General features: G+C 36.8%; 1 protein-coding gene across 1 annotated transcript in view; it reads left to right on the top strand.

Moving 5' to 3' along the window:
- gnai2b (guanine nucleotide binding protein (G protein), alpha inhibiting activity polypeptide 2b) overlaps positions 1 to 25,769 on the top strand; it is a 49,543-nt gene that overhangs the window by 11,664 nt on the left and 12,110 nt on the right. The window contains exons 2-3 of the mRNA XM_073870488.1: positions 22,205 to 22,247; positions 24,143 to 24,289. Coding sequence (XP_073726589.1) covers positions 22,205 to 22,247; positions 24,143 to 24,289 — 190 coding nt within the window. The remainder of the gene's footprint in view (positions 1 to 22,204; positions 22,248 to 24,142; positions 24,290 to 25,769) is intronic.

Raw genomic sequence — 25,769 nt, 5'->3', positions numbered from 1 at the left:
TTAGATCCTCAGATCTAAAATTATAAACTTGATGATATTTGATATTTTATGATCTCTTAGGTGGAGGTCGACCGATAGTGGATTTTACCGATACCTAAGTCCCTTCTTGCCGATTAATAACCAATTAATCGATCGATAGTTTTAATAAAAAACAAACAAAACAGTGCTGAAATATATTACAAAGGTAATAAAACAACAATACCGAACCATGAAAATGTGCTAAATAAAATAAATGTATAAATAAAACTATATTAATAAGTATTAAAGTAAATATTTCTATGAAATACTCCCACTGGTAATATTGAAATGATGTAAATGTATATTATATGTGTAGTCTTGTACTTTATTTGCTTCTGTTTTAAGACTTATAATTATCTAATCAAAATAACAAAAGATGTATTGCAGTGATGATAAAAAAGAACTGAAATCAGATTTTGATTTGTTGGATATGTTTACGTAGCCGACAGCTGCATATACTTCGCTTTCTATAGTTATTATTAACTTACAATATGGATAAATCAATATGGATAAAAGTAACCAGCTGGATATAAACTAATGCAAATTGATAGTAATAATCATGACATTAACATTTGGGTTGGATTTATCTGCGTTTATTTTTGTGTAACTGTTTGAGGTACTACTAATATTAGTGTCCTGTCAGCCCTGACGACAAACTTAGGTTCATGCTGATGTTTCTCTGCTTATGCAGCATCTAGTCAGCAAATTAATTACTTCATAATGATATGAAGCAACGGATGTACTCGGAAAAACTATCAGCATGGATTTTTGCCGATAGCCGATTGTTCCACAAATGAACTATCGGTGCCGATTAATCGGCAAAAGTGATTAATCGGTCTACCTCTAATCTCAGAAAAACCTGTGACAAAAAAGACCAAACGTCAGCGTGCACAATTTTCCATTTTTGAGTATTGTTGAGTAATATCAGTGTTAGATTTTTTAGCAGCATTGTTTACATCTTGTATTCTTTCAATAATTCCAGCCTGATCTCACGAGAATTCAAACATATATTATATGAGTTGGCTAAATCGTATGAATTCATACGAAGTTAATCATGCAAAAGCATACAATTATCATTAAAAACATTAACGAAACCCTAATCCTGCCCCTAACCCCAACGTCACAGGCCAATCGTACAAAACTTTACGAATTAATACAAATAAATTAGCCACCTTTTAAAATACGTACAAATTATCGTTGATCATTCATATCTAGATGTCTGCTTCTGTCTTAAAAAAAAAAACATTTCTGTTGGCTGCTGCATGAAGCATCCAGTCTGGTGTATACAGCATTGTACTGTAAAACAGTAGCTGTGTTCCTGAAGCTCAGCTGATATCGCGTTGTGATAGCAACGCAAAAGCTCAAGGGTTTGATTTCCAGGGAACACGCATAACAAATAACCTTAAATTCACTGTAAGTCACTGTGAATAAAAGCGTCTGCCAAATGCAGAAGTATTTTTATGCCATATGGGCTCATTTAACTTCCAAAACAGTGTAATATCTGAGTTTTTTTTTTGTGTGGTTATAATGGGGATTTTGAAAGCATATGACTGGAAAAGCACTGTCACCACATGGCCTGTGTTTCGTTTAAATGTTGTTTTTGGTTTAATTTTCAAGGTGGTTGTAATGCCAAATTTCCTTTTTATTTTCACAGTGAGATTCCGATCATCAATTATCCAAACTCTTATGTAAACTACATCTATAATAGTCGAAAAATGTATGTACAGTGTGGCTTAGAGATGTTTGTTTTGTGTACTTCCACATTTCCATCTGATTTCTCATCCTGCCAGTTGTACTGTGCAGATATGGTTCAGAAACCGCGAAACCTGTCGGCTCGGTCCTCCAGTAAAGGGTTTAAACACTGGGCAGCAGGAGTGCTTTTTTGAAGTGCCTGCTCAGAAATGTAAATTGGACTCGGGCATTGATTACGCCACTTGACGGGTGGCAGTGTAAAGCCATGCGGAGATCAAAGACCCTTGCAGTGACTCTTTAGACACCTGGACTTGAAATTGGTATAATTTATCACTGTAGTGATATTGTCATTATCAAGGATTTCCTAGTCTCTCCAGAGCATTCTTTACTTTCAGAGGACCCTATGGACGTTTGTGGTGAGAGGCTTTTCATTTGAAAAATCAGTTAGTGAAATGCAAGACTCTTTCTGAGTGTGAATTGTCCATTTCGAGGTGTAGTCTCACCAGATAGTGCTCATGTGGGCAGTGCAGGTTTAAGTCATTATTAAAGCCATTATTATTGCCTGCGCTCTCTTTTAACTCATCGGCTGTTCACACTATGGACCATAACTATAACTAGTTTAAAAGATTAGCGGAGTTCATACCACAACTATAACGATACAAGGAAAATTGGCGGCCGGTGACTTCTCTTCCAAGGTGCGCGGTTTTAAAATTTGTGTTTGGAGTGTCGTGTGTTGCTTGTCATGTCAAAATATGTGTTCGTTGGGTCATGTATCTACTTGCATCATGCGTCTTGTCAAAATAAGTGCCTGCTGCACACATGTCGAAAGGGTTTATGATAAAAGTTCACGTTCACGAAATACTCGCAAGACACTAAACTCTTACACATGAGATTGAGTATCTGGCAAACACCAGCGTCTCTTTTATCATAAACCCCTTCGAAGCGCCTACAGCAGGCACGTATTTTGTCACGTGATGCACGTGCATAGGTTCACATGACGTGCCGAACACACATTTTGACATGACGACCCACACACATGGCGGGCTACATACATGTTGTGACGAGCTTTTCATCGTGCACCCTTGGAAAAAAGGTCACCAGCCGCCACTGACAATAATCGATAATGTTAGGATTACTTTCAGAGCCATATTTTTTTCCAACTGATGAACGATAAACCATTGACAGCAAATCAAATATATTCGAATTTAAAGGTGCAGTGTGTAAATTTTAGCGGCATCTAGTGGTGAGGTTGCAAGTTGCAACCAACGGCTTAGTCCAGTCCTCACCCCTCGCTTTTGAAACACATAGAGAAGCTACGGTAGCTGCCACCAGACAAACATGTCATCATCGGAGACAACTTAGTAAAAAAAGTGTCCGTTAAGGGCTTCTGTAGAAAATGGCAGCCCAAAATGGCGACTTCCATGTAAGGGGACCCCCGTTGTATGTAGATAAAAAGGTCTTGTTCTAAGGTAATAAACACATAACAGTTCATTATGAAAGGTCTTTATACACCCCTGATAATATAGTTTTGTATATTATTTTGCATTTCTGTCAAGAGATCCTTTTAAAAAATTACACACTGCACCTTTAAAGTGCTTGCGCTTTTAAAATTACAGACGACACTGTGGGCACATCACAAGGTCCATAATATAAAATGACCTTGGGTATCCAGCGCTGTTGCAGTTGCACTACGTAATATTTTTATTGTACTACATTGACAACAACAATAGATAAGAGATTACACTGACAACAACAATAGATAAGAGAAGAGATTACACAAACTAGATTCACTATTTAAGGCACCGTGTCAAGGAGATCTGCTGGTTATAGCCATTGTAGCTTTCATCATTATAGTTATATTGTTGCTATTGTTAAAGTGTGAACTGTGAAGGGACACTTTATACTGTAAATTATTTACAATTTACAATTTGATAGTCCAGTGAGTGAATCATTTTGAATAAAATGTTTAATATAATTTTTTAATATAAAAAATTATAAATGTATCGAAAAATGTAAAAACATCTGCATGTTTTAAAAACAGCGAAACATTTCTGATTCCTTCTGTGACATGACAGAAAATCAACATGGACATTTATTGAATGAACTTCGTGCAGTATAAAGGGTTTGGTCAATTCTGTATAATGTGTAAACAGACGCTGGCCAGACTCGGACTGCAATATGAAACTCTTTGTCGTCTGTTATTTCAGCTCTCCACCTGCTCAGTGCTGCATGTTTATGGTCGTGTAATAAGACTTTGATTGCATTGCATGATTTCATTTTCATTACAGCCCACCTAAACATCTCCTTTACTTTGCTGTACATTTGTATGTAGATTTCCTTCACCGGCTTAATGCACTAAAGTCTCAACTCTGTATTTTAGTTCTGTTCTTTATCTTAAAGGTGCCAAAGAATGCAGTGAAATAATCTGCTAAATTGTTCTCTGATATCTACATTGAAGGTATGTGGATTTATTAAGTGCAAAATGATCCAGAGATGTTTTAACATCCATTTACAACCCTAGGATTTGTCGTAAGAGTGAAATGGTCTATTATTACCTTATTTGAAAGGGTCATGAATAATAATGTTGAGCTCTGCTCTGATTGGCTGTTTTTCAGAGCAGCTCCTACAGTAGCTCTGTGTGTGTGTTAACAGACCCTATGTTTGAGTCTGTATTAGACAAAGATACAGAATTTGAGGAATAATCAGTTCCTGGGAATCGAAGTCACAACTTTGGTCCCGTACACACTGCATATTAATTCGGTTGCCACTTCACCTTTTAATGCTTAATCCTGTTCTGTACACACACAGTTCAGTAATTTACGGGACTCACAACCGCATTCTACAACCAAATTAACTCCCGCAAAATGCAGGTAGTGACAACCGAATTTACAAAAACTCTGCACAGTGTGTACATAACCGAACTGAACTAGTAGTTAATCAAGTGTTTAAACGTTCATCATAAACAGGACAGGTCTCTCTTCTGAAAAAATAATTGCTTAGAAGGGGGAAAAGTCTGCTGTATGCGCGATTCAGAAAATGACAGAGGCACAAGCGATTGCTGACTATTGTTGCCAGATCTTGCACTAAAAAACAGCGAACAAGAAAAATCCAATAATAAACCAAAATAAATCTAAATGCTTTACCTCAAAGATCAAAATATTGGGAACGGCACCACACTTTATTAACACAAAAAACTTGATCGCTTCATAAGCCAAAAGCCATAAACGGTTAAGCGCCAAAACGGTATTTACGTACAAAAAAGACGAGGACCTGGCAACACTATTACTACACTAAACTAAAAATATTTTAATACAAAAATAAAGAAATCAAAGTTGCAATACTCATTTATGTTTGTTTTTTATATTTCTCTGCATATTTATTTTTGTATTTATTTATTTATGTTTGTTTTATATATTTCTTTGTACATGTATTTATTTATTTATTTATTTATTTTAAATTTTTGCACTCCTCGTCCTCCATATGTATCTACTTGCATCATGCGTCTTGTCAAAATAAGGGCCTGCTGCACACATGTCAAAAGGGTTTATGATAAAAGTTCACGTTCACGAAATACTCGCAAGACACTAAACTCTTACACATGAAAAAAAAAATGCTTAGAAGGGGGAAAAGTCTTCTGTATGCGCGGTTCAGAAAATGACAGAGGCACAAGCGTTTGCTGACTAGTGTTGCGAGATCTTGCACTAAAAAAACAGCGAACACGAAAAATCCAATAATAAACCGAAATAAATCTAAATGCTTTACCTCAAAAATCAAAATATTGGGACCGGCACCCTCACACTTTATTAACACCAAAAACTTGATCGCTTCATGAGCCAAAAGCCATAAACGGTTAAGCGCCAAAACGGTATTTACTTACAAAGAAGATGAGGACTTGGCAACACTGCAAGACAAGCTCCACGTTGTGAAGCAGCCTCACAAAAAATACACAACGCCAAGACGGAGGTTTATTGCAAAACACAATGCTGTTAGAACGTTGCTACGGTTATTTCTGTGTCAATCATCACATTTTCGGGAGTGAGTCTTGTTCCGTACGGACATGAAACGAACATTTAGGAAATTCACTCCCAGTTGTCACTCCCGAAAGTTTGCAGTGTGTACGAGACCTGTATGTGCTGCTAACGCAGTGCTCTACCAGGATTTTGGCGTAAGCAGACTAGTAAGTAAAGTAAAGATTTATTATGCCTTTTTTTTACTGGTGCTGAATTGGGTCGACCATTAATCATGCTGGTCTGATCTCTATGGGAGTTGTTATTGAGGAACAGATGTTAGACCTTCTGCAGATTCTGCTGAAGAGCATTAATTCATATAAATACAAGTCCCATAAAAGATCATTTGAGGGACCAATCTGAACCAATCAGGCTGTTTTTATATAAATATTAATTTACAGTATACTAGAAGTCACTATTGTGCAGGCAGTATTTCAGCTTGGACATATGTCTGGGGAAAGTGACCAGTTTTTCCCTTCTTAAATTTGTGATTTGAGTTCATGATAAGCCCGCTATGATAAATTCAACAAAGTAAATAAAGATAATGAAGATGGGAGAAATTTTGTTTTAGGGAGAAATAAGCAGAAAATGTTGACAAGCACAGATTTTATGTGTTCGTTTATCTTACATAAGCATGCCGTGGTTTTCCCAGCACGCAGGCTGTTCGCTTGTGTGTGTGTGCGTCACCATGGAGACACGCATCCTTCTGTGTCATAGTTGTCCAGAATCGGAGTTCAGATGAGTCCGGTCCTCAGCGTAACTGTGTTAGATGGATAATTTGTACTGTGTGATGATTTGTTGCGTATATTACTTGTGTACACATTGTAAATGGATTGTGCCGATGGGGATGTGGCAATAAAAGTGATTTGATTTAAGTCTTTAGGTTTAGTTAAATCACGAGCAACCAATGAGGGTTTTTCCACTGAGTGGCCAATATGAATATGTAAAATATAAATGTACGACTTGCATAATATTCACCTGCACAAATGCCTTTTTTGAACACTTTGCGTGTTTATTCATGTAACAGACACTTAAAGGTGCTGTGTGTATATTTTAGAGGCATCTAGCTGTAAGATTGTGTATTGCAACCAACGGCTCAGTCCACAGCTCGCCCCTCCATTTTTGAAAACACATAGAGAAGCTACAGTAGCCGCCACAGGACAGACATTTTGTTTTCTAAAACAACGTAGTGACGAAACACGCTCTGTAGAGCAGTTTGTCCATTTAGGGCTACTGTAGAAACATGGCAGAGCGAAATGGCGACTTCTATGTAAGGGGACCCGCGGTGTTTGTGATTAAAACGGCTCATTCTAAGGTAATAAAAATATAATTACTAGGGCTGTCAAATTTAACGCGTTAATAACGTGTAACACAAATTCATTTTAATGCCACTAATTTTATTAACGGCGATTAACGCAACGCGCAATTTCTGTTTGACCCTTGGTCCAGCCCATAGTTGAATGAACAGAGACGCAGACAAATGTGAACCTGTCTAAATGAGTCGAAGGTTTTCATAGAAATAAGAACATTAAGTAAATCGTCTAGCAAATCCAATGCTCTAAATGCTCGTTGGCCATCTGAAATGATCTTTATTTATATGTAACGTTACCGTCCTCCTAATGCTTAATCTAATACAAAAATGCGTCTTAATTCATTTTGGTTTCGCTTTTATGCATGACTTAGAAAATAGACTGCAGGACTTGCTTGACGTTAAAAGAGTCATTTAAGAGAGATATAGTTCGGTACCTGATTAATGTTAAAGAGTTATTAAGAGCGACAAGACTCAAGTCAAAAGCGATATTTTAAAAATATCTGTTTTGATAAGAATTCACGCAGGTAGGCTCTATAATCTGTTATGTTTTAAGTAAATGTTTGGTTAACTGTTGGGTAAAAATATCTGATGTGTAACATTATATTAGATCACTTAGATTTTAAGCAGTCTGTCTCAATGTCAATCAAACAAAAGGAAAAAAAGTTGAACATACATTGATGATGTTTTTGCTTTGTGTGTGCTAAATCTATTAGTTTTACCAGTGTTTTAAGGTATTGATGTGGTAATTTAATGTATGGATGTGGTAATTTGGTCTGGGTAATTTTGTGGTCATTTTTGTGGTAATTTGACTCTTTAACTTCAAACACGTGTAGTTCTGTCATATTTTGTTATATTTCAACAAATCATGCATTGTTCTATGTTTTAATAGAGAATGTCAAAATATGAACAACTATTTTTTGAAAATTTGCTAATTCCGACTCAACTTCCCAAGCACAGGTCACAAATGATGCAGCAGCAAACAAAAATGGAGAAAGAAAATTCTTCTGAAAGGAAAATTCATATACAAAACAATGGCTTGATGGTTCTGTTAAAAATGTAAACAGGCTGTTGTTAACATACATTTGCTTAAAGCATCGTTATATGTATATATGATTAGAGTATTAAAAACCTGAAAAGTGTTAAATTAGGGTAAATTTAGAATGGATAAAAATGTGCGATTAATTTGGGATTAATCGCGAGTTAACTCATGAAATCATGCGATTAATCTAGATTAATTTTGTTAATCTATTGACTGCCCTAATAATTACATACTTTTTTTCAGTAATTGTTGTAGACATATCTGATAGAAGATTTTAAGATTTTATATATGACATTTCTCTTTGCCTTTAACTGCAAAATCTAATCAGATATTTTTGTTCCAGAGTGTTTGGTATGACAATTTTTTTATAAAACCTTCTTACATTTTTATATTGTTTTTACACCTTCATTTACCCAGCACATCAGCTTTTACACCATGATTGTCACTTTGGGTTTTGTGGTACTGTGATGTGGTGCTAATTTTAGGATGTATTCGCTCAAATCCCCGTTGTAGCAGACCTGTTATTTTCAGGTGCTTTAAGAGAAAACTTGAAGCAGCTGAATCCAGTGTTTATGAGGGCAGATGTTCAGCACATGTGGCCAGTAGCTGCTCTATAAAGACTAAAACACTCTTTAATCTGAGAGAGAGAGAGAGAGAGAGAGAGAGAGAGAGAGAGAGAGAGAGAGAGAGAGAGACATGGGTGAGTGACTGTGAGCTCCCAGTCTCAGAGCCATACTTTCTACGTGGCACTCTTTGTAAACTTATCATCACAATTTTCCAGTTATTATTATCAGACCAAACCCTGAATGTCTGATTTTTGAGTTGTGGTTTTAACAGGTCTGATGAGCACTTGATGACACGCATTGGTTTCACACTTCTGTTTTTGCCAGATCCGTATTCTATTAATCTCTAAGCTTGTTTTTTATAGAGAGATTCTTCGATTCTCTTTCTTTTCTTGATATTAAAGAGCAACTATCGTCCGATTCACGGTTTTACATTTCTTTTGGTGTGTAAGGGTGTATTAGTAGATTACATGTTAACGATATGCAAAAGGTACAAACCCCAAGGTAAACGATGACTAGGCTGTCACGGTTGCTACTTTTCATAGGTCGGTTAATTGCCCCAGAAATGGCGATAGTCGATAGTATTGTCTTTTTAAGACCATTTTATGTCACTGATTAGATATGAGAATAAAATAGCATAATAATGCAAGTACATCATTTCTAAGAACACAACTTTGATTTTTTAAGAATATTAAGATAAAAATATGAAATATTAATATGAAAGTGGAATGTAAGAAAATTAATATTCTAAATATTTAAAACATAAATAAAAAAGATAAAATATGCATTTCAATTTTAAAAAGGTAAACGTGATTGCTCAGTGTTACCCTGGGTTCACACCAGCCGCGATTGAGACGTCAAATTCGCGTCTACCACGTCTAGTTTGCCGCTTCAACATTTTGAGTTTTCTCGCTTCATTCGCACGTGAAAGCCATGCGTTAAATTCTAGTCATCGAGACATTCACGCGGAAATGTATTTGTGTCATGGGAGGGGCTTCTGTGACTCCGCTCACTTCCTGTAATCACAGCACTAATAGAACAAGCTCCTGATTGGTTAACACAATGCGTTTTCCCGCCAAAGTTCAAATTTTTCAACTCGCACGTTTGCAGTGGCAACGCTCAATTTGCGGCATTCGCGCGAACTAGCCGGAATCGCGTCTACCGCACGCGCTAAACGCCTGATTCGTGCCGTGAGACCTCCAGACACGCGTCAACGTGTCTTTACATTGACTTAACATTAAAAATCACTCACGCTTGACGTCTCTACCGCGGTTGGTCTGAACGCAGCATTACTCTGATAGCATCTGTGAGTAGGCCTATGCGCCATTACACGCAGTCACGTTTATAATAGCAACACTTTAGATCTAAACACTAGATGTTATGGTTATATTTCAGATGACTTTTTATTTGTATAGCTATTTTCATTTCATCAGTTTTTGAACAGAGTAAAGATGCTGGCTTGTTTACGTTAATTTCCTCGCCTCGGAGATGCGGGTTGTAACTTGGATTTGAATCCAATTCCAGTTGGATGTATTTTTTGTATGTATTCTATTTGTATTTACCAGAAAAACACGAAATTTCAGCTTTTTCTTCGCCTATCACTGTCTGTTCTGTGTGTGTGTGTGTGTGTGTGTGTGTGTGTGTGTGTGTGCAGGCGCGCGCACATGTGGACCGTGAGTTACGTTTGCAACATTTCGTAGACAGACAGCAGATAGAAATAACAGAGGCAATTTTGCACACAAACACACATGTAAACACTATATGTATGTAAACACGGTAGGCCTATGTGGAAAATAATGTGTTTTTGAACCAGAAACCACGCAAACAACCTTCATTGTTAAGAGTCTAGCGTCACCTCTATTTCACCAAACAGTGGCTATGTCATAGTATTGTAAGCAACACTGATTGACATCTAACATTACACACGCATATACGTGTGTGTGTGTGTGTGTGTGTGTGTGTGTGTGTGTGTGTCATGCTTGTGATGCATGCGAGTACAAACCTAAGATGGAAACAAACGTCTTTTGTGCAACTGCAGAGCAAGAAAAAATACCTGCGGTGGAAATATTTCATCTTGTGGTGCATTTAGAGAAAAGCAGGAGACAAACACGAGTTCAGTTTGAGAGATTTCCTCTTTCACTGCTGGCACGTGAACAGCCAGCTTTGATAAGTCATGTGTGAATTGGTTTAAATTGTTTGTCTGAAATGGAGACGCAGCATTAATTTGTTGTTGTAGGAGAGAAGAGATTCACATTAATAGCAGGGTAGAGAAAGCATGATGAAGTGTGCAGATGACACACACGTGCTGCTGGCAAACTGTTTTGCATTTGCTTCCTGTTGGCAAAAACAGGAAGATCATTGCGGTTTCACATTCGATTAAACCATGTTTATTATTAAACTTAAACCTTTCCATTTGCGGTTTATTGCATACTAAATCACTACAATGCCTTGGAGGTCTTTCATTATTAAAAACACGGTCGCATTTGCATGAACAAGATTTTTCACTTGTCTTTAGATTTGCTTAGTTGTTTTTATCATGACGTGACTTGTATTTCAAGGTTATTTTCTACTGGTGTTCAATGGCTTATGGTCCTCTAAAGTTATAGCACATTCTTATGCTTAAAAACCCCAGCACAGCAGTGTTTTAGTTTGATAGTTAGTTAGATTTTAAGTAGACTAGTATTTATTTGCGCTGTTGAATATAACCGTTTTTATGACCCATCGCCATGAGCGTAGATCAAACGAAGGACACGTGGGACATGACAGCGCACAAACCCTAACTTCATGTTATCTTGCGCTTAAACACACATATTTATGCAAATATATGCATAATTATTCTTGTAAACACAGTCTGTCGAATGCAAGCAGTTGAGAAAATAAATGCATTGTAGCCTAAATTTTTCATTTGTATGTTTGTCATAATTATTTGGATAAATGCTTTGGATAATGTTGGCCCATATTGATAGGATAGCATCTTGCAGTTGATGGAGATTTGTGGGATGCACATCCAGGGCACGAAGCTCTCATTCCACCACATCCCAAAGATCCTATTGGGTTGAGATCTGGTTACTTTGGGGGCCATTTTAATACAGTGAACTCATTGTCATTAATTATTCAAGCCTTGTGACATGGTGCATTATCCTGCTGGAAGTAGCCATTAGAGGATGGTCATAAAGGGATGGACATGGTCAGAAACAATGCTCAGGTAGGCCGTGGCATTTAAACGATGCCCAATTGGCACTAAGGGGCCTACAGTGTGCCAAGAAAACATCCCCCACACCATTACACCATCATCACCAGCCTGCACAGTGATAACAAGGCATGATGGATCCATGTTCTCATTCTGTTTACGCCAAATTCTGACTCAACCATCTGAATGTCTCAACAGAAATCGAGACTCATCAGACCAGGCAACATTTTTTCAGTCTTCAACTGTCCAATTTTGGTGAGCTCCTGCAAATTGTAGCCTCTTTTTCCTATTTGTAGTGGAGATGAGTGGTACCCTGTGGAGTCTTCTGCTGTTGTAGCCCATCCGCCTCAAGGTTGTGCATGTTGTGGCTTCACAAATGCTTTGCTGCATACCTCGGTTGTAACGAGTGGTTATTACAGTCAAAGTTGCTCTTTTATCAGCTAGAATCAGTCGGCCCATTCTCCTCTGACCTCTAGCATCAACAAGGCATTTTCGTCCACAGGACCACCGCATACTGGATGTTTTTCCCTTTACACACCATTCTTTGTAAACCCTAGAAATGGCTGTGCGTGAAAATCCCAGTAACTGAGCAGATTGTGAAATACTCAGACCGGCCCGTCTGGCACCAACAACAATTCCACGCTCAAAATTGCTTAAATCACCTTTCTTTCCAATTCTGACATTTAGTTTGGAGTTTAGGAGATTGTCTTGACCAGGACCAGACCCCTTAATGCATTGAAGCAACTGCCATGTGATTGGTTGATTAGATCATTGCATTTATGAGAAATTGAACAGGTGTTCCTAATAATCCTTTAGGTGAGTGTACAGTCAAACCAAACTGTATTCGGACACATTTCACACATTCTAACAGTTTATTTGCATAAGAAATTAATCTTGAATTAAATAAAAAAAATACTTGGAGACCACTGTATTTAAAATTTGATCTGTCTAATGTCACAGTTTATTATTTAGTATTTTGCTTTACTATTTACATATACAAAGATGCCGGCTATGCCCCTGTGCACTAAATCGACACGTTAAAGATGCCACATTGTATCTCAAAGCAATACAAGCCTTATCAATGAAGCCTCTGATCACAACATATAAATAGGAATATGTTGGCGTTATTTTCTCACTTATTGGGAGCAGTATGCTAGCTGGAGCCATTCACTTCCAGTCTTTGGTCTAAGCTAGGCTAGCGGTGGGTGCGTCAGACAAAGTTACGGGACGCATGGAGATGAAAAAGATATGTAGTGGACTTATCTACCTCTGGGAGATATGGTGAATAAGCTAAAGTCCCCAAAAGTCGGCGTGTTTCTTTTAAGTTTACTATAGTAAGTACTGAAATGTCCTAGAGTGCTTTTATGTGGGTTATATTTTAAGCAGTGAAGTGTAACATTGGCTCAATGATGTGTGAACAAGACGCTATGAATTTTGGGTAATTTGTAGATATTTGTGGATTTCGTTAATTCCATGCTGTAGAAAACGCTTTCACATTGCTGACGTGTAGGATAGCAACATAGCGTCACACATTTTTGATGGCACTGTGGATTAAGCCGAGTTAAGAGAAACATGCAAGATCAGATTGTGGGTTTCAGCCTGATCCCCCCTGAGACGTGCGATAGTGTGCTGATGTTTTTAGCTTCTTTCTGCAAGAGCGAGCATGACGAGGATGTTTAGAAAGGCTCACGTCACTAGCGATGTCAGTATGCAACCTTATGAATAAAACAGCTAATGTTACTATTACTGTAACAGTAACTACAGTCTCATTGGTCTATTATGATTTGTGCACTAAAGAATCATTCACAGTTCATAAAGTAGTGTTTTTTATCTTGCAGTATTGGATAAAAGCCTAATCCACTGTAAGCACATGCTTCAGTTTGGATTAGGTCCTCCGTCTATTTACTCTTTATTTGCTCACCCGTACAATTACAATATGACATGCTTGATTTTGCAACAGGAGCAATGTCTTATCAGGTGCCATCTGTTTGCCTTAAACATCAGATGTAGTCTGACATCTGTGTAAATGAGATCAATCAGCTGTGATTTGAGCATTACATCTATTCTCGGCATCATTCGAACTCTCATCAGACTGGATCGTAGGGGCGCGCTTGAATTGAGAGTCACCGCGTTCGCGCTCCACCGCATTGCACCATGCAAAACCGCTGAGCGTCTCCGGCTTTCCTGACCCACTTTCCCCACCGTTCTTTTATTTATTCCACATCAGGATTCACTCCACACGCGCTACCCGGTGGCACGATTCAATAGTGGGTTAAATGACAAGACGGGTCTCTTGACATGGCCATTTTCAGATTTTGTTGAATCGTTGATGCTGGATGGTATCTATCGCTGGTCATGTTTTATTACGGCCTTTGGTTTGTTCTTTGAACTCAAACATGAATGGATTTAGACATTTTGTGCTGCTAAATCATCAACATTATTGGATTCATATCTCAGATGAAAGATGCATCATCGAAAGTTTTATTATGAATTGAATATGATAGTCAAACAGTTTGGCGCTGGATGATGTAATGATGACAGTATTTCCATATTGCAATAAAAGAGCATCAAATAAGATCATACACAAAATATTCAATATTGTTAAAGGATTACCCCACTTTCATATTTTCATCCTGATAATTTCCTCACATCCATGTCATCCAAGATGTTTATGTCTTTCTTTGTTCAGTCGAGCAGAAATACATTTTTTTTTAGAAAAACATTCCAGGATTTTTCTCCATTTGGTGGACTTTGTTGGACCTCGGCAGTTTACAGTTTCAATGCAGCTTCAAATGGCTCTAAACAATCCCAACCGAGGCATAAGAGTCTTATCTAGCAAATCATACTTTTCGCCAAAAGTACCTTTTAACCACAACTTCTCATCTTGGACTAGCAGTGTGATGCGCCAGCACAACCGTACGTATTAAGTAATCACATCGAAAGGCGTGACGTATGTGAAACTACCGCTCCAATGTTTACAAGTGTAGAGAAAGAGGACAGTTCCTATGTTGTTGTCTAATTAATGTCTTTGTGTCAGTTTATTGTTTAAAATGGTCCGCAAGTGTCCACTTCACATATGTAACGCGTGATCTTTCGCCATGATCATGTAATACGTAAGGTCACACTGAAGAGTCACACAGGTAGTGTAAGACTAAAAGTTGTGATTTAAAAGTAAATATTTTCTTTTCTTTTTTGAGAAAATGACGATTGTTTCTAGGGGTGGCACGGTACATGAAAAAACATCAAACCGTTCGGTTCGCTTGTCTTGGTTCGGAGCACGTGTGTGTGTGTCGCATGGTTCAACGCATGCGCAATGTAGCCTCGTGCCCGTATGATACCTGAAGCCTTATACTTTTGTCTGGCTCCACAGCGCGAGCCTTTGCTGACTGCGCGCTCACCTTGTTCGTTTGGGGAGGTGTTTTTCCAGAAAAACGCAGAGTTTTTTTGTGATTGTTGCGGGCAAAAATCCTCGATTTTGCGGCACGTTTTCTTAAAAAATGCGATGGAATATGCGGGATATTTATGCGATGGAATTGCGGGAATTTGCGAAAATTGCGGAACTTGCAAAAACTGCGGAAACTTGCAAAAGCTGCAATGATATTCACGTCACATAATCACGTCACTTCATAACGTTCCCATGGCAATAGAGGACATGGCTGCACTTTTGGGAAGTAAATGCAACATTTTTCAACTTTCTGCTAATATATATGTGACTTTTTGCTACGAAAATGCGGGGATTATGAAATCATGCAAGCCCCACATATTTTGTGCGCGGAAATATGTAATTAATGCGGCGAAAGTGCGTCGTATTTGGAAAAAATGCAGCCCCGCATAAATATGCGGACTTTGGCTGATTATGCAATATATTGCGCGATCGCACAATCGCGTTTTTCTGGAGGGACTGGTTTATACTCGACGCACAGACTGGGTGACGGTATGATGAGATGTCATGCTAGGCCAGAACTCGTGCTTCTTGGGTTGTGGAGCCGCTCACAAAGGTACAAAATTTGACGTGCATACCGTCAAGCGAAATAGGGTCTTGCACACTCGACGCCCACTTCGCGTCGACGTCATTTTTGCCGCTCGCACCCTCGCGCTTGTGTGGATGCGTCGATTATAAACAAGGCTTAAAGCTACACTGAAGTTGGTAGTTTGATAAATGCAAGTTAATTGTTTAGTTTAATCTCTGTGTGCTTCAAGTTCAATCTTTGTGTGCTAAAAACACATACGTTCCTGTAGAAATAGCAATACACATTCTCCCTTTTTTGCCAAATAAATGAAAAGCATGTCATCCATGTTTTCTCTCTTGCTGTATCAAAATCTCACCACCTCAGAGATGATCCCAATAAAGTCTAGTCAAAATCAGTTTGTGCATGATTACATAAAAGAAAAAAATCACATTGAAATATTACTGTCTCTTCTTTCTGAGAGACCTGGTCAGACGGCAGAGTTAAACCTGATGAGAGTTAAACCTGATGCTTATGCAGAGCTTCATGTCAGTGTTTCTGACAGTACAAGATAAGCGGGAGGTTGCTGTCTGTTTGTATAAATCTGCATCCGAGACATTACAATGAATTATGTGACTGGAGATGCTGAGGTTTTTTGTCATCAGCGCTCAAAAGACGTATGTTTTGTAAAAGGAACTAGTGGAGCTGCTGACCTTTAGATTGTTCTTGTTATTAAATATGACACACACACACACACACACACTTTGCCTTTGTAGCATTATTTGAAGGTTTGTCTCATTTTTCTCTAAACGGAAACAGGAAGTAGCTGTGTCGTAGCTGTGTCGAGCTTGTGGAGCAATGCCAACACTCATCTGTTAACTTACTGTATGAATCAACAGTTTCAGCAGTAACAACATAAACAAACGACTTTCGTGGAACAAACGTAACTTCCGGTGAACTTCACAAAGAATCAACTAATGTCGCGGGCGAATGACGTCAAACGTTTGAAAGGGTTACTTCGTGCAAATCGCGGCATTCGCTCCACAGGATGTCCATCACGTCTTTGCATTGACTTGACATGTAAATCACTCGCGCTTAACGCTTCATTCGCGTCTGATGTGAACGCACAATTAAAATTTGAATTCAACAAGTAAGGAATAATTGACAACGGGCCGTTGAATTATTAGAAAAATAATGCACACCCTAAGTGGTGATGTGGCCACGACGCAAAGCGGAGTAAAAGTAATCCACAAAAGTAATCCACATGGCTCCAGGGGGATAAATAACATCTTTGCATTGACTTGACATGTAAATCACCCATGCTTAAAGGAATATTCCATTTTCTTAAAAGAGGAATCCTGATGATTTACTCACCACCATGTCATCCAGGGTGTTGATGTATTTCTTTGTTCAGTCGAGAAGAAATTATGTTTTTTGAGGATTTTTCTCATTTTGATGGACTTTGGTGGAGCCCAACATTTAATACTTAACTCAACACTTAACATTTTTTTCAACAGAGTTTCAAAGGTCTATAAACGATCCCAAACGAGCCATAAGGCTTATCTAGCAAAACGATTGTCATTTTTGACAAGAAAAATAAAAAATATGCTCTTTTAAACCACAACTTTTCGTCTAGGTCCGGTCCAGCGCGACGTAACGTAAATGCGTAGTGACGTAGGGAGGTAACGTGTTACATATATAAAACGCAAATTTGCGGACCATTGTAAACAATAAACTGACACAAAGACATTAATTAGTATCAGTTGACATACAACAACGTCGGAACAGTCCTCTTTCAACACACTTGTAAACACTGGGCAGAGTTTCGCCTTCGTCCTCTGTGACCTCTTGACGTCATGACGTATTGCGTCGGGTCACGCTAGCGCATGACGACCGGATCTAAACGAGAAGTTGTGCTTTAAAAGTGTATATTTGTTATTTTTCTTGTCAAAAATGACAATCGTTTTGCTAGATAAGACCCTTATGCCTCGTTTGGGATCATTGAAAGTCATTTGAAACTCCGTTGAAAAAAACTGTTAAGTGTTGAGTTAAGTATTAAATGTTGGGCTCTATTAAAGTCCATTAAAATAAGAAAATCCTGCAATGTTTTCCTCAAAAAACATAATTTCTTCTCGACTGAACAAAGAAAGACATCAACATTTTGGATGACATGGTGGTGAGTAAATTATCTGGATTTTTCTTTTAAGAAAATGGAATATTCCTTTAACAATTCATTAGTGTCTGGTGTGAACGCACCATTAGAATTTGAATTCAACGAAACATATTAAATTATACAATGTAGTGCTGTTGCTTAGTAGCCTTTTAATTGTGCAGAATTTATGAAAAGTTAATGTATTTTATAAAAAGTCATTTGGCACCATCTCACACCCCCCAGTTTGAGAACCACTGCTTTAAAGTAACTCTTCAAATTAGAGTTATTTGTTCATTACAAGTCTCTGTTTATCATATCTGTGGCCACCTGAGCTTATTATCATATTTTCATATGCCCTGAAAAGCTGCACCAAATTAATAAGCTTCAAAACATTTAATGTTTGTTAATAGGTCCAGTGTGCATTAAAACACTCCCTTTGTCTCCAATTACACAGTTTTGCCCTCTGTGGTGTGCTGGTTTGTGCACAAACAGTTGAATTGTTTTTCTTGGAGTCTCTTAAGAATCAATTATTTCTCATTAAGCCATTAGTAAGTATTAATATCTGTGGGGACAACATGATCTGTGTCTCGTCTCCCGAGTTACTGTAATGAGAGGTCAATGCTAATGTTTGTTTCCTAAGGCAGATTTTTTTCTTTGTACAAAGTGCAGCGGACAATACATAGTACAGTCATAATATTGTAGTAGGTTACAGGTAACAATATAAGTCAATTATTAATCCAAACATGAAACTTGAGAGCAGTTTACACCATTCTCAAAAAACCCTTCATAATTAAATTGAAGGAGATGTAAACATATTTCGACTTATCTATGCAGAGAAAAATTAAATAAGCCATTTGTTTATTTTTTTCCCTCTTTTTGTTGTGTCATGGGCACTGTAAAGAGTAGTTTTTAAGTTTTAAGCTAAAATATTTGTATCATTGTATCATAGTTTTCATGGCCCATCACACCAATGCTGTTTCAGAAATTGTTCCCTCCTTTACTATTCCCTATATAGCAAATATAATATAAGTCCACTAAGAAGTGAATGAAATTAACTCATTCCCCGCCATTGATGAGTTATCTCGTCAATTATGAGTTAATATGTAACTAATAAATATGCCTTTCTGGACGAATTTCAAAGTGAAAGTGTAATACCGCTTTTATCCACTGGATGGCGCCAAAACCGAATTTATCAGAAACGGAAGTTAAAAAGATTTAATGATTTATTTTAACTGCCTTTATGTTTGATAGTCATTCTGAGTCTGATATCTAACATAAATTTGTTTACAAAAACGCAATTTTTAAGCTTTTTGCTCAAAATATCCATATTTCTGTGGTTAAATTAAGTGGAAAAAGTAAATATATAATGAAACGTTTTTTCCCCATTTTGTTTGTTTGTTTGTTTGTTTATTGTTTGTTTGAAAGCAAAGGGTGTGTTCTTTAATTTGATATATTTTGTATGTTTATATATTTATAGAAGATAATTTTTCCTGCAAGGAATTTTGTGAAACTTTTGTTAAAATCACAAAAATGCAGGTGGGCAACTTTTCTCAAAAAGGCTGGCGGTGAATGAGTTAAGCAAGCAAATTTAAAAAACGAATGCAAATATACAATGCAAGAAAAGTTTACTTTCTTACTGTTTGTCACATTCTTCATGTTCACTGTATTAGTTGGTTATGTTTATTATATTATGTTTATTTATTTTATTTCATAAAATATTTATTATACAGTATTTAATATAAAATTTACTGTCTATCACATTTATTTAATTTGTTTATTTTTAAAAGGTTGAAAATAAATGAATGATCACAAATGTATAAGCATAAATTTATGGCGTTTACTGTCAGTAACCTTCAGCTGATTCCAGTCACACATTGTATCATGGGAAATAGTGAGTAAGCCTTCTTGACACCGAATGTAAAGTAGTGAATGAATGTAGAGAATAAAGTAGTTAAATCTGGTTTCGGACACCACTGCAAAATAGCAGACACCTAATATAGTGCACTGTATAGCGATTTTAGGCACAGCACAAGAACCAGGCGTGCCACATGTGTTTTAAAAAGTGAAGCCAAAAACTGTATGGCCCCCTTTTGGCCGGTAGCAGTGTAGGTCATGTTCTTCTATTTTATGAATAGGACGAGAGCTCACATAACACACGCTCTTTCTGCATATCTGATGTTAATCTGGAGTACCTATAGAGTAGTATGACATCCTTTATATCTCCGAAGAGTCTTTAGTTTAATCAGATTAATAAAATAAAGATTAGCTTTACAGATTCTTTCCGATAACGTACGAAAAAATGAAGAAGAAGGAGTTACGAGCTGCGGGAGGAGCGAGTACGAGTCATGCAACACTATACAACACCGTTTAACTTATGATTCACTACATGTTTGTGTCATTTATATAATATGCACGCGACTATTTCCAACATAAGACAGAAGTCTTACTTACCGCATGTAACTCATGACCCAGTTGGGACTTTTCAATGAAATCCAGTGCATCAAACACACACGCAAAACTCTGCTGCTACCCAGAATAATAAACTATATCCATTGTTTTCATAAGGCTGACTTTTTCTCCTTACATCCAAAAACACACTTCTTCTTTCGTACCATTGTTGAGTTTTGAAATTAAACAAAGCTGTCACGTCATGTAATGTTTGTAAGTTCTAGCGTCTCCCGCTGATTGACGGGCGGGCGGGGTTTTCCGAGGGAAGTGCCCGTAAAAAGAAGTGAAACGTATAGAAACGCCTGAAACGTCAGCCGTAAAAAACTTTCCGAAACTTGTATGAAGTGGAATGCGTTCGGCACAGAAGTATTCTGTAACACGCCCAACTGCTTTTTTGACACTTTGCCTACGTTTAGCATGAGGAAACAACTCTATAACAGTGTTAATACGTAAGAATGCATGAAATACCATTGAACCACCCTTTTAAAATCAAATTACAAGTCAAATAAATTTTTTCCAAAGTTTTAGTACAAATATTTTGGTTATTTCTGATTTAGTGTTTGAATTGTTTTCTCAAATAAGTTTGGTTTTAGTTAGTTATAAGATGCTATTTTGTCTGGTCATGGCGGCCCAAGTTCGATTCCAGAACTTCTCTAAATAAAGGCACGAAAGCCCCAAAAACATAACTAAGAAAAGATGCTATTTAGAAGGAGTGTGGCGACAAAATTTGTAGGTCTGTGAGTCAAACAGGAATGTGGGCGGTACCTTGATACCGCGGCTCCACCTCACGATCACTATTGTACAGACTCCAAATGCGTATGATGCGGTCATTTTTGGGAAATTTTGGCATCATTTTTCTGCATTGGAAATTAAGTCGTCCATCTTTTTTACAGTCTATGCCAAGAACAATAACTGCAATGATAACTATCCGTGTTCAGAACAATGGACAATAATGTTATGTTTATTCTAAGCTTGCATGCTGCAATTTTACATTATAAATCTGTGAACCCATTGAAATCAAATGAATTTTGATTGGCTTTCAATGTTTTAAATTGCTCTCTTACAGTACAAACAATGTGTCTTTGATGTGATGACCGATATACTGCACTGAAAGCCTTTTAAAGATCTCTTATGTTCTTCTCTCTTGAGCGTAACGCAGATGATTTATCATTTCTGTCCACTAAAAATAATTTAATGACTACGTCCACCTCGCAGAGCTAGTTAGGAGGTCTAAATTCTTCTCTCAGCGTTTTTAGAAACAAGGAAAGCTGTTTTTAGACTACGACAGACATTGCTCATTACAGTATGTGGTAAAAACCAAGCACACAGGCAGTTTTTGTTCCCCAGATTTGCCTGATATCAACACATATCGGCACATCAGGCTTTAGTTTATACAGCAGATGTTTTGGTAAAGCTTCAATGAGAGGCATTAGCCTAAAAATCTGTGAGGGGTGTGAATGCCAAAGCCTTAGGTTATATCACACATCGAATATTTCAGCTTGTTTTTGGCCAGCTGTCAGTCAGCTTAGCGAATGCTAATACCAGAGAGTTCGGACCGTAAAATGATATGCATTATATTTATAATGGGATCATTAATGATTATAGTTACAACTGAAGGGCATTAGCCCTGTTGTTTTGGTTTTTGCATAATAAAACGTTAATGACACAAATTCTCATTAAAACAACCGTTTCTACTTAAGCATGACTTTATTGACCCATCAGCATCTACATGTAGGACCCGATATAAAGTATTTTTCTATGTGCATCCAGAGAGCTTTTATTTATTCGACAGCTTGCTCTGCATTATGAATCACACTTTTTCTTTTTGCTTTGCAGGTGCAGGTGAATCAGGAAAAAGCACCATTGTGAAACAGATGAAGTAAGTCGAAAAATCGTTCGCCTACCATCTGTATATTTATGTTTTATTGCTGAGCTGTTGCAGTCTGGGATTGAATTTGGAAACAACATTTCTTGCCAAGCAGCAGAATTTATATCTGACAGTGACTTAAAATGCACCCTATGTAGATACCTCACGAGGTTTCGCAACATCAAAACCATTTTTTTAAATCACATTGATTGTTCAAATCAAACATTTGATTATGTAGATAAAACCAGACAAAACTGATTTGTTGCATGTTGCTATGAGAATACATCAGCTCTTTGCAGATGAAGAGATCATACATGACATTCATCTGCTACTGTGTTTATATGCAACGACAGCACAAATAACAATGTCATGAAATAGGATTTTACAGAAACTCGTCCCTCAATTTCAATATTCCATTTTCTTAAAAGAAAAATCCAGATAATTTACTCACCACCATGTCATCCAAAATGTTGATGTCTTTCTTTGTTCAGTCGAGAAAAAATTATGTTTTTTGAGGAAAACATTGCAGGATTTTTCTCATTTTAATGAAGCCCAACATTTAATACTTAACTCAACACTTAACAGTTTTTTTCAACGGAGTTTCAAAGGTCTATAAATGATCCCAAACGAGGCTTTAGGGTCTTATCTAGCAAAACGATTGTCATTTTTGACAATAAAAATAAAAATATGCTCTTTTAAACCACAACTTTTCGTCTAGGTCCGGTCCAGCGCGACGTAACGTAAATGCGTAGTGACGTAGGGAGGTAACGTGTTACATATATAAAAGGCACATTTCCGGGCCATTGTAAACAATAAACTGGCACAAAGACATTAATTAGTATCATTCCACATACAACAACGTAGGAACAGTCCTCTTTTAACACATTTGTAAACACTGGGGCGGAGTTTCGCGTTCGTCTTCTGTGACCTCTTGACGTCATGACGTATTGCGTCGGGTCACGCTAGCGCATCATGACCGGATTTAGACGAGAAGTTGTGCTTTAAAAGTAGATATTTTTTATTTTTCTTGTCAAAAATGACAATCGTTTCGCTAGATAAGACCCTTATGCCTCGTTTGGGATCATTTATAGTCATTTGAAACTCCGTTGAAAAAAACTGTTAAGTGTTGAGTTAAGTATTAAATGTTGGGCTCTATTAAAGTCCATTAAAATGAGAAAAATCCTGCAATGTTTTCCTCAAAAAACATAATTTCTTCTCGACTGAACAAAGAAAGACATCAACATTTTGGATGACATGGTGGTGAGTAAATTATCTGGATTTTTCTTTTAAGAAAATTGAATATTCCTTTAATTATGTCTCAATGTTCAAACCTCGTCTAACCATGAATCCAGCATGCACATTTATAACATAATTGCTCAGCTGCAACATCCCTTAGACCTTGGGCTTCCATAAACATTCTCTTTATCTATCTGTTTACACAGAACAGCTCTTGAAACTTCACAAATGTGAGACTGAACCACCATGAAATTATTAAAAATATAATGAATGAATAATGAATGAATAAACAATGATGTAATAATAAAAATGATAATAATGAAATTGATAATGATAAAATAATATGAAATAATCAAATACATAATTAAATTATTATGATTATGTAAATAAATGATTTAAGATAAAGAAACACAATAATAAAAACATTCTGCACGTGAGGATCTAAGGTAGGATCCATCACTGTACAGCGTGATCTTCAGCTCAGACCCTGTGGTGTTACCCTGCTTTACTAACTCTCCTCCTCGTCTTCATTATTAATACACAACATCCATCTCTTAACATGTTAGATTATTTTTCCATGTAATTTGTGCTGAGCTGTTTTTTATTGAGAGCAAAATGTTTGTTTCTAATTATTATTATCTTTTAATCATCGTGTTTAACTCTCCGTTCAGGATCATTCATGAAGATGGCTACTCAGAAGATGAATGCAAGCAATATAGAGCCGTGGTCTACAGCAACACCATCCAGTCAATAATGGCCATTATTAAAGCCATGAGTAACCTCAAGATAGAGTACGGAGATCCTGGAAGAGTGGATGAGAATCCTGCACACCTGGAAAAATGGTCCAGATAGAAAACTGCACACCGATATTCATTTGATATGATTTGCATACTGTCGAATCAGTTTAATGCTTTCTAAGGAATGTCATGTGTATTAGATATATGTTGGATGAATTTCATGCACTGATATGTATTTTAACACCCAAAAAGTTGCTTTGAAGTAGAGCTGCAACTAACGATAATTTTTCGTAATCGAGTAATCTGGCGATTATTATTATTATTATTTACGATTAATCGACTAATTCGATAAAAACCTCAATATTTATTCATTTGAATTTTTCACTTATTATAGCTAAATAAGGCATTAAATTACGGTATCCACGTAAAGAAGTGAACTTTCAAAAGTGCAAAAACCACACACTACTACACACATTTTGATATTTTAAACCCTTCGACAGTATGCAAATCATATCAAGTTAATGGATATTTTGTTTTGTTTCATGTGGTAACACAATTATTGTATTTTCAATTATTGTATTTTCATATTTTATTTTATTTTTATTTTGTTTTTTTGTTCGAAATAAAATAAATAAAGAAAGAAAGAAAGGAAGATAATTTAAACCCTAAATAAAAACGTCTGTGCAGCTTTTGAACAGTAAACTATCTTTATCCTTATAGTGAAAGATCTTTATATGTCAAGATTGTAATCTTCGAGAGTATGCTGGTGTAGAAATTTTGATTAACTCATTCACCGCCATTGACGAGTTATCTCGTCATTTATGAGTTCATATTTAACTAATAAATATGCCTTTCTGGACGAATTTCAAAGTGAAAGTGTAATTTAAGCTTTTATCCACCAGATGGCGCCAAACCGCATTTATAAAAAACGGAAGTTAAAAAGTTTTAATGATTTATTTTAACTGCCTTTATGTTTGATAGTCATTCTGAGTCTGATGTCTAACATAAATTCCTTTACAAAAACGCAATTTTTTAAGCTTTTTGCTCAAAATGTTGTATTTTTGAAGAGAAATATCCATATTTCAGTGGTTAAATTAAGTAGAAAAAGTAAATATATAATGAAACGTTTTTCCCCATTTTGTTTGTTTGTTTGTTTGTTTGTTTATTGTTTGTTTGAAAGCAGAGAGTGTGTTCTTTAATTTGATATAATTTGTATGTTTATATATTTATAGAAAATAATTTTTCCTGCAAGGAATTTTGTGAAAATTTTGTTAAAATCACAAAAATGCAGGTGGGCAACTTTTCTCAAAAAGGCTGGCGGTGAATGAGTTAATGATTTAGACATTTTTATTGTGCTTGTCATAGAGAGAAAAGTCACACATGACATACCGGTTTTGTACTAGTCACATATCCCCACATGATATGAATTCGCAGGTCAGAGTTCACCAGACTTGAATTTTGCTACGCAGCGATTATCGCACAAGCTTGCGTTTCCGGTCTGACGCATTAGCATGCATATGAATAAAAAGTCAATGGAACCAAAAGTCTAATGTGACTGCGC

The sequence above is a fragment of the Misgurnus anguillicaudatus genome, chromosome 8 (assembly GCF_027580225.2).
Source record: "Misgurnus anguillicaudatus chromosome 8, ASM2758022v2, whole genome shotgun sequence".
Lineage (NCBI taxonomy): Eukaryota > Metazoa > Chordata > Actinopteri > Cypriniformes > Cobitidae > Misgurnus > Misgurnus anguillicaudatus.
Note: the sequence above shows the minus strand (reverse complement) of the source record. Positions and strands in the feature narration are given on the sequence as shown.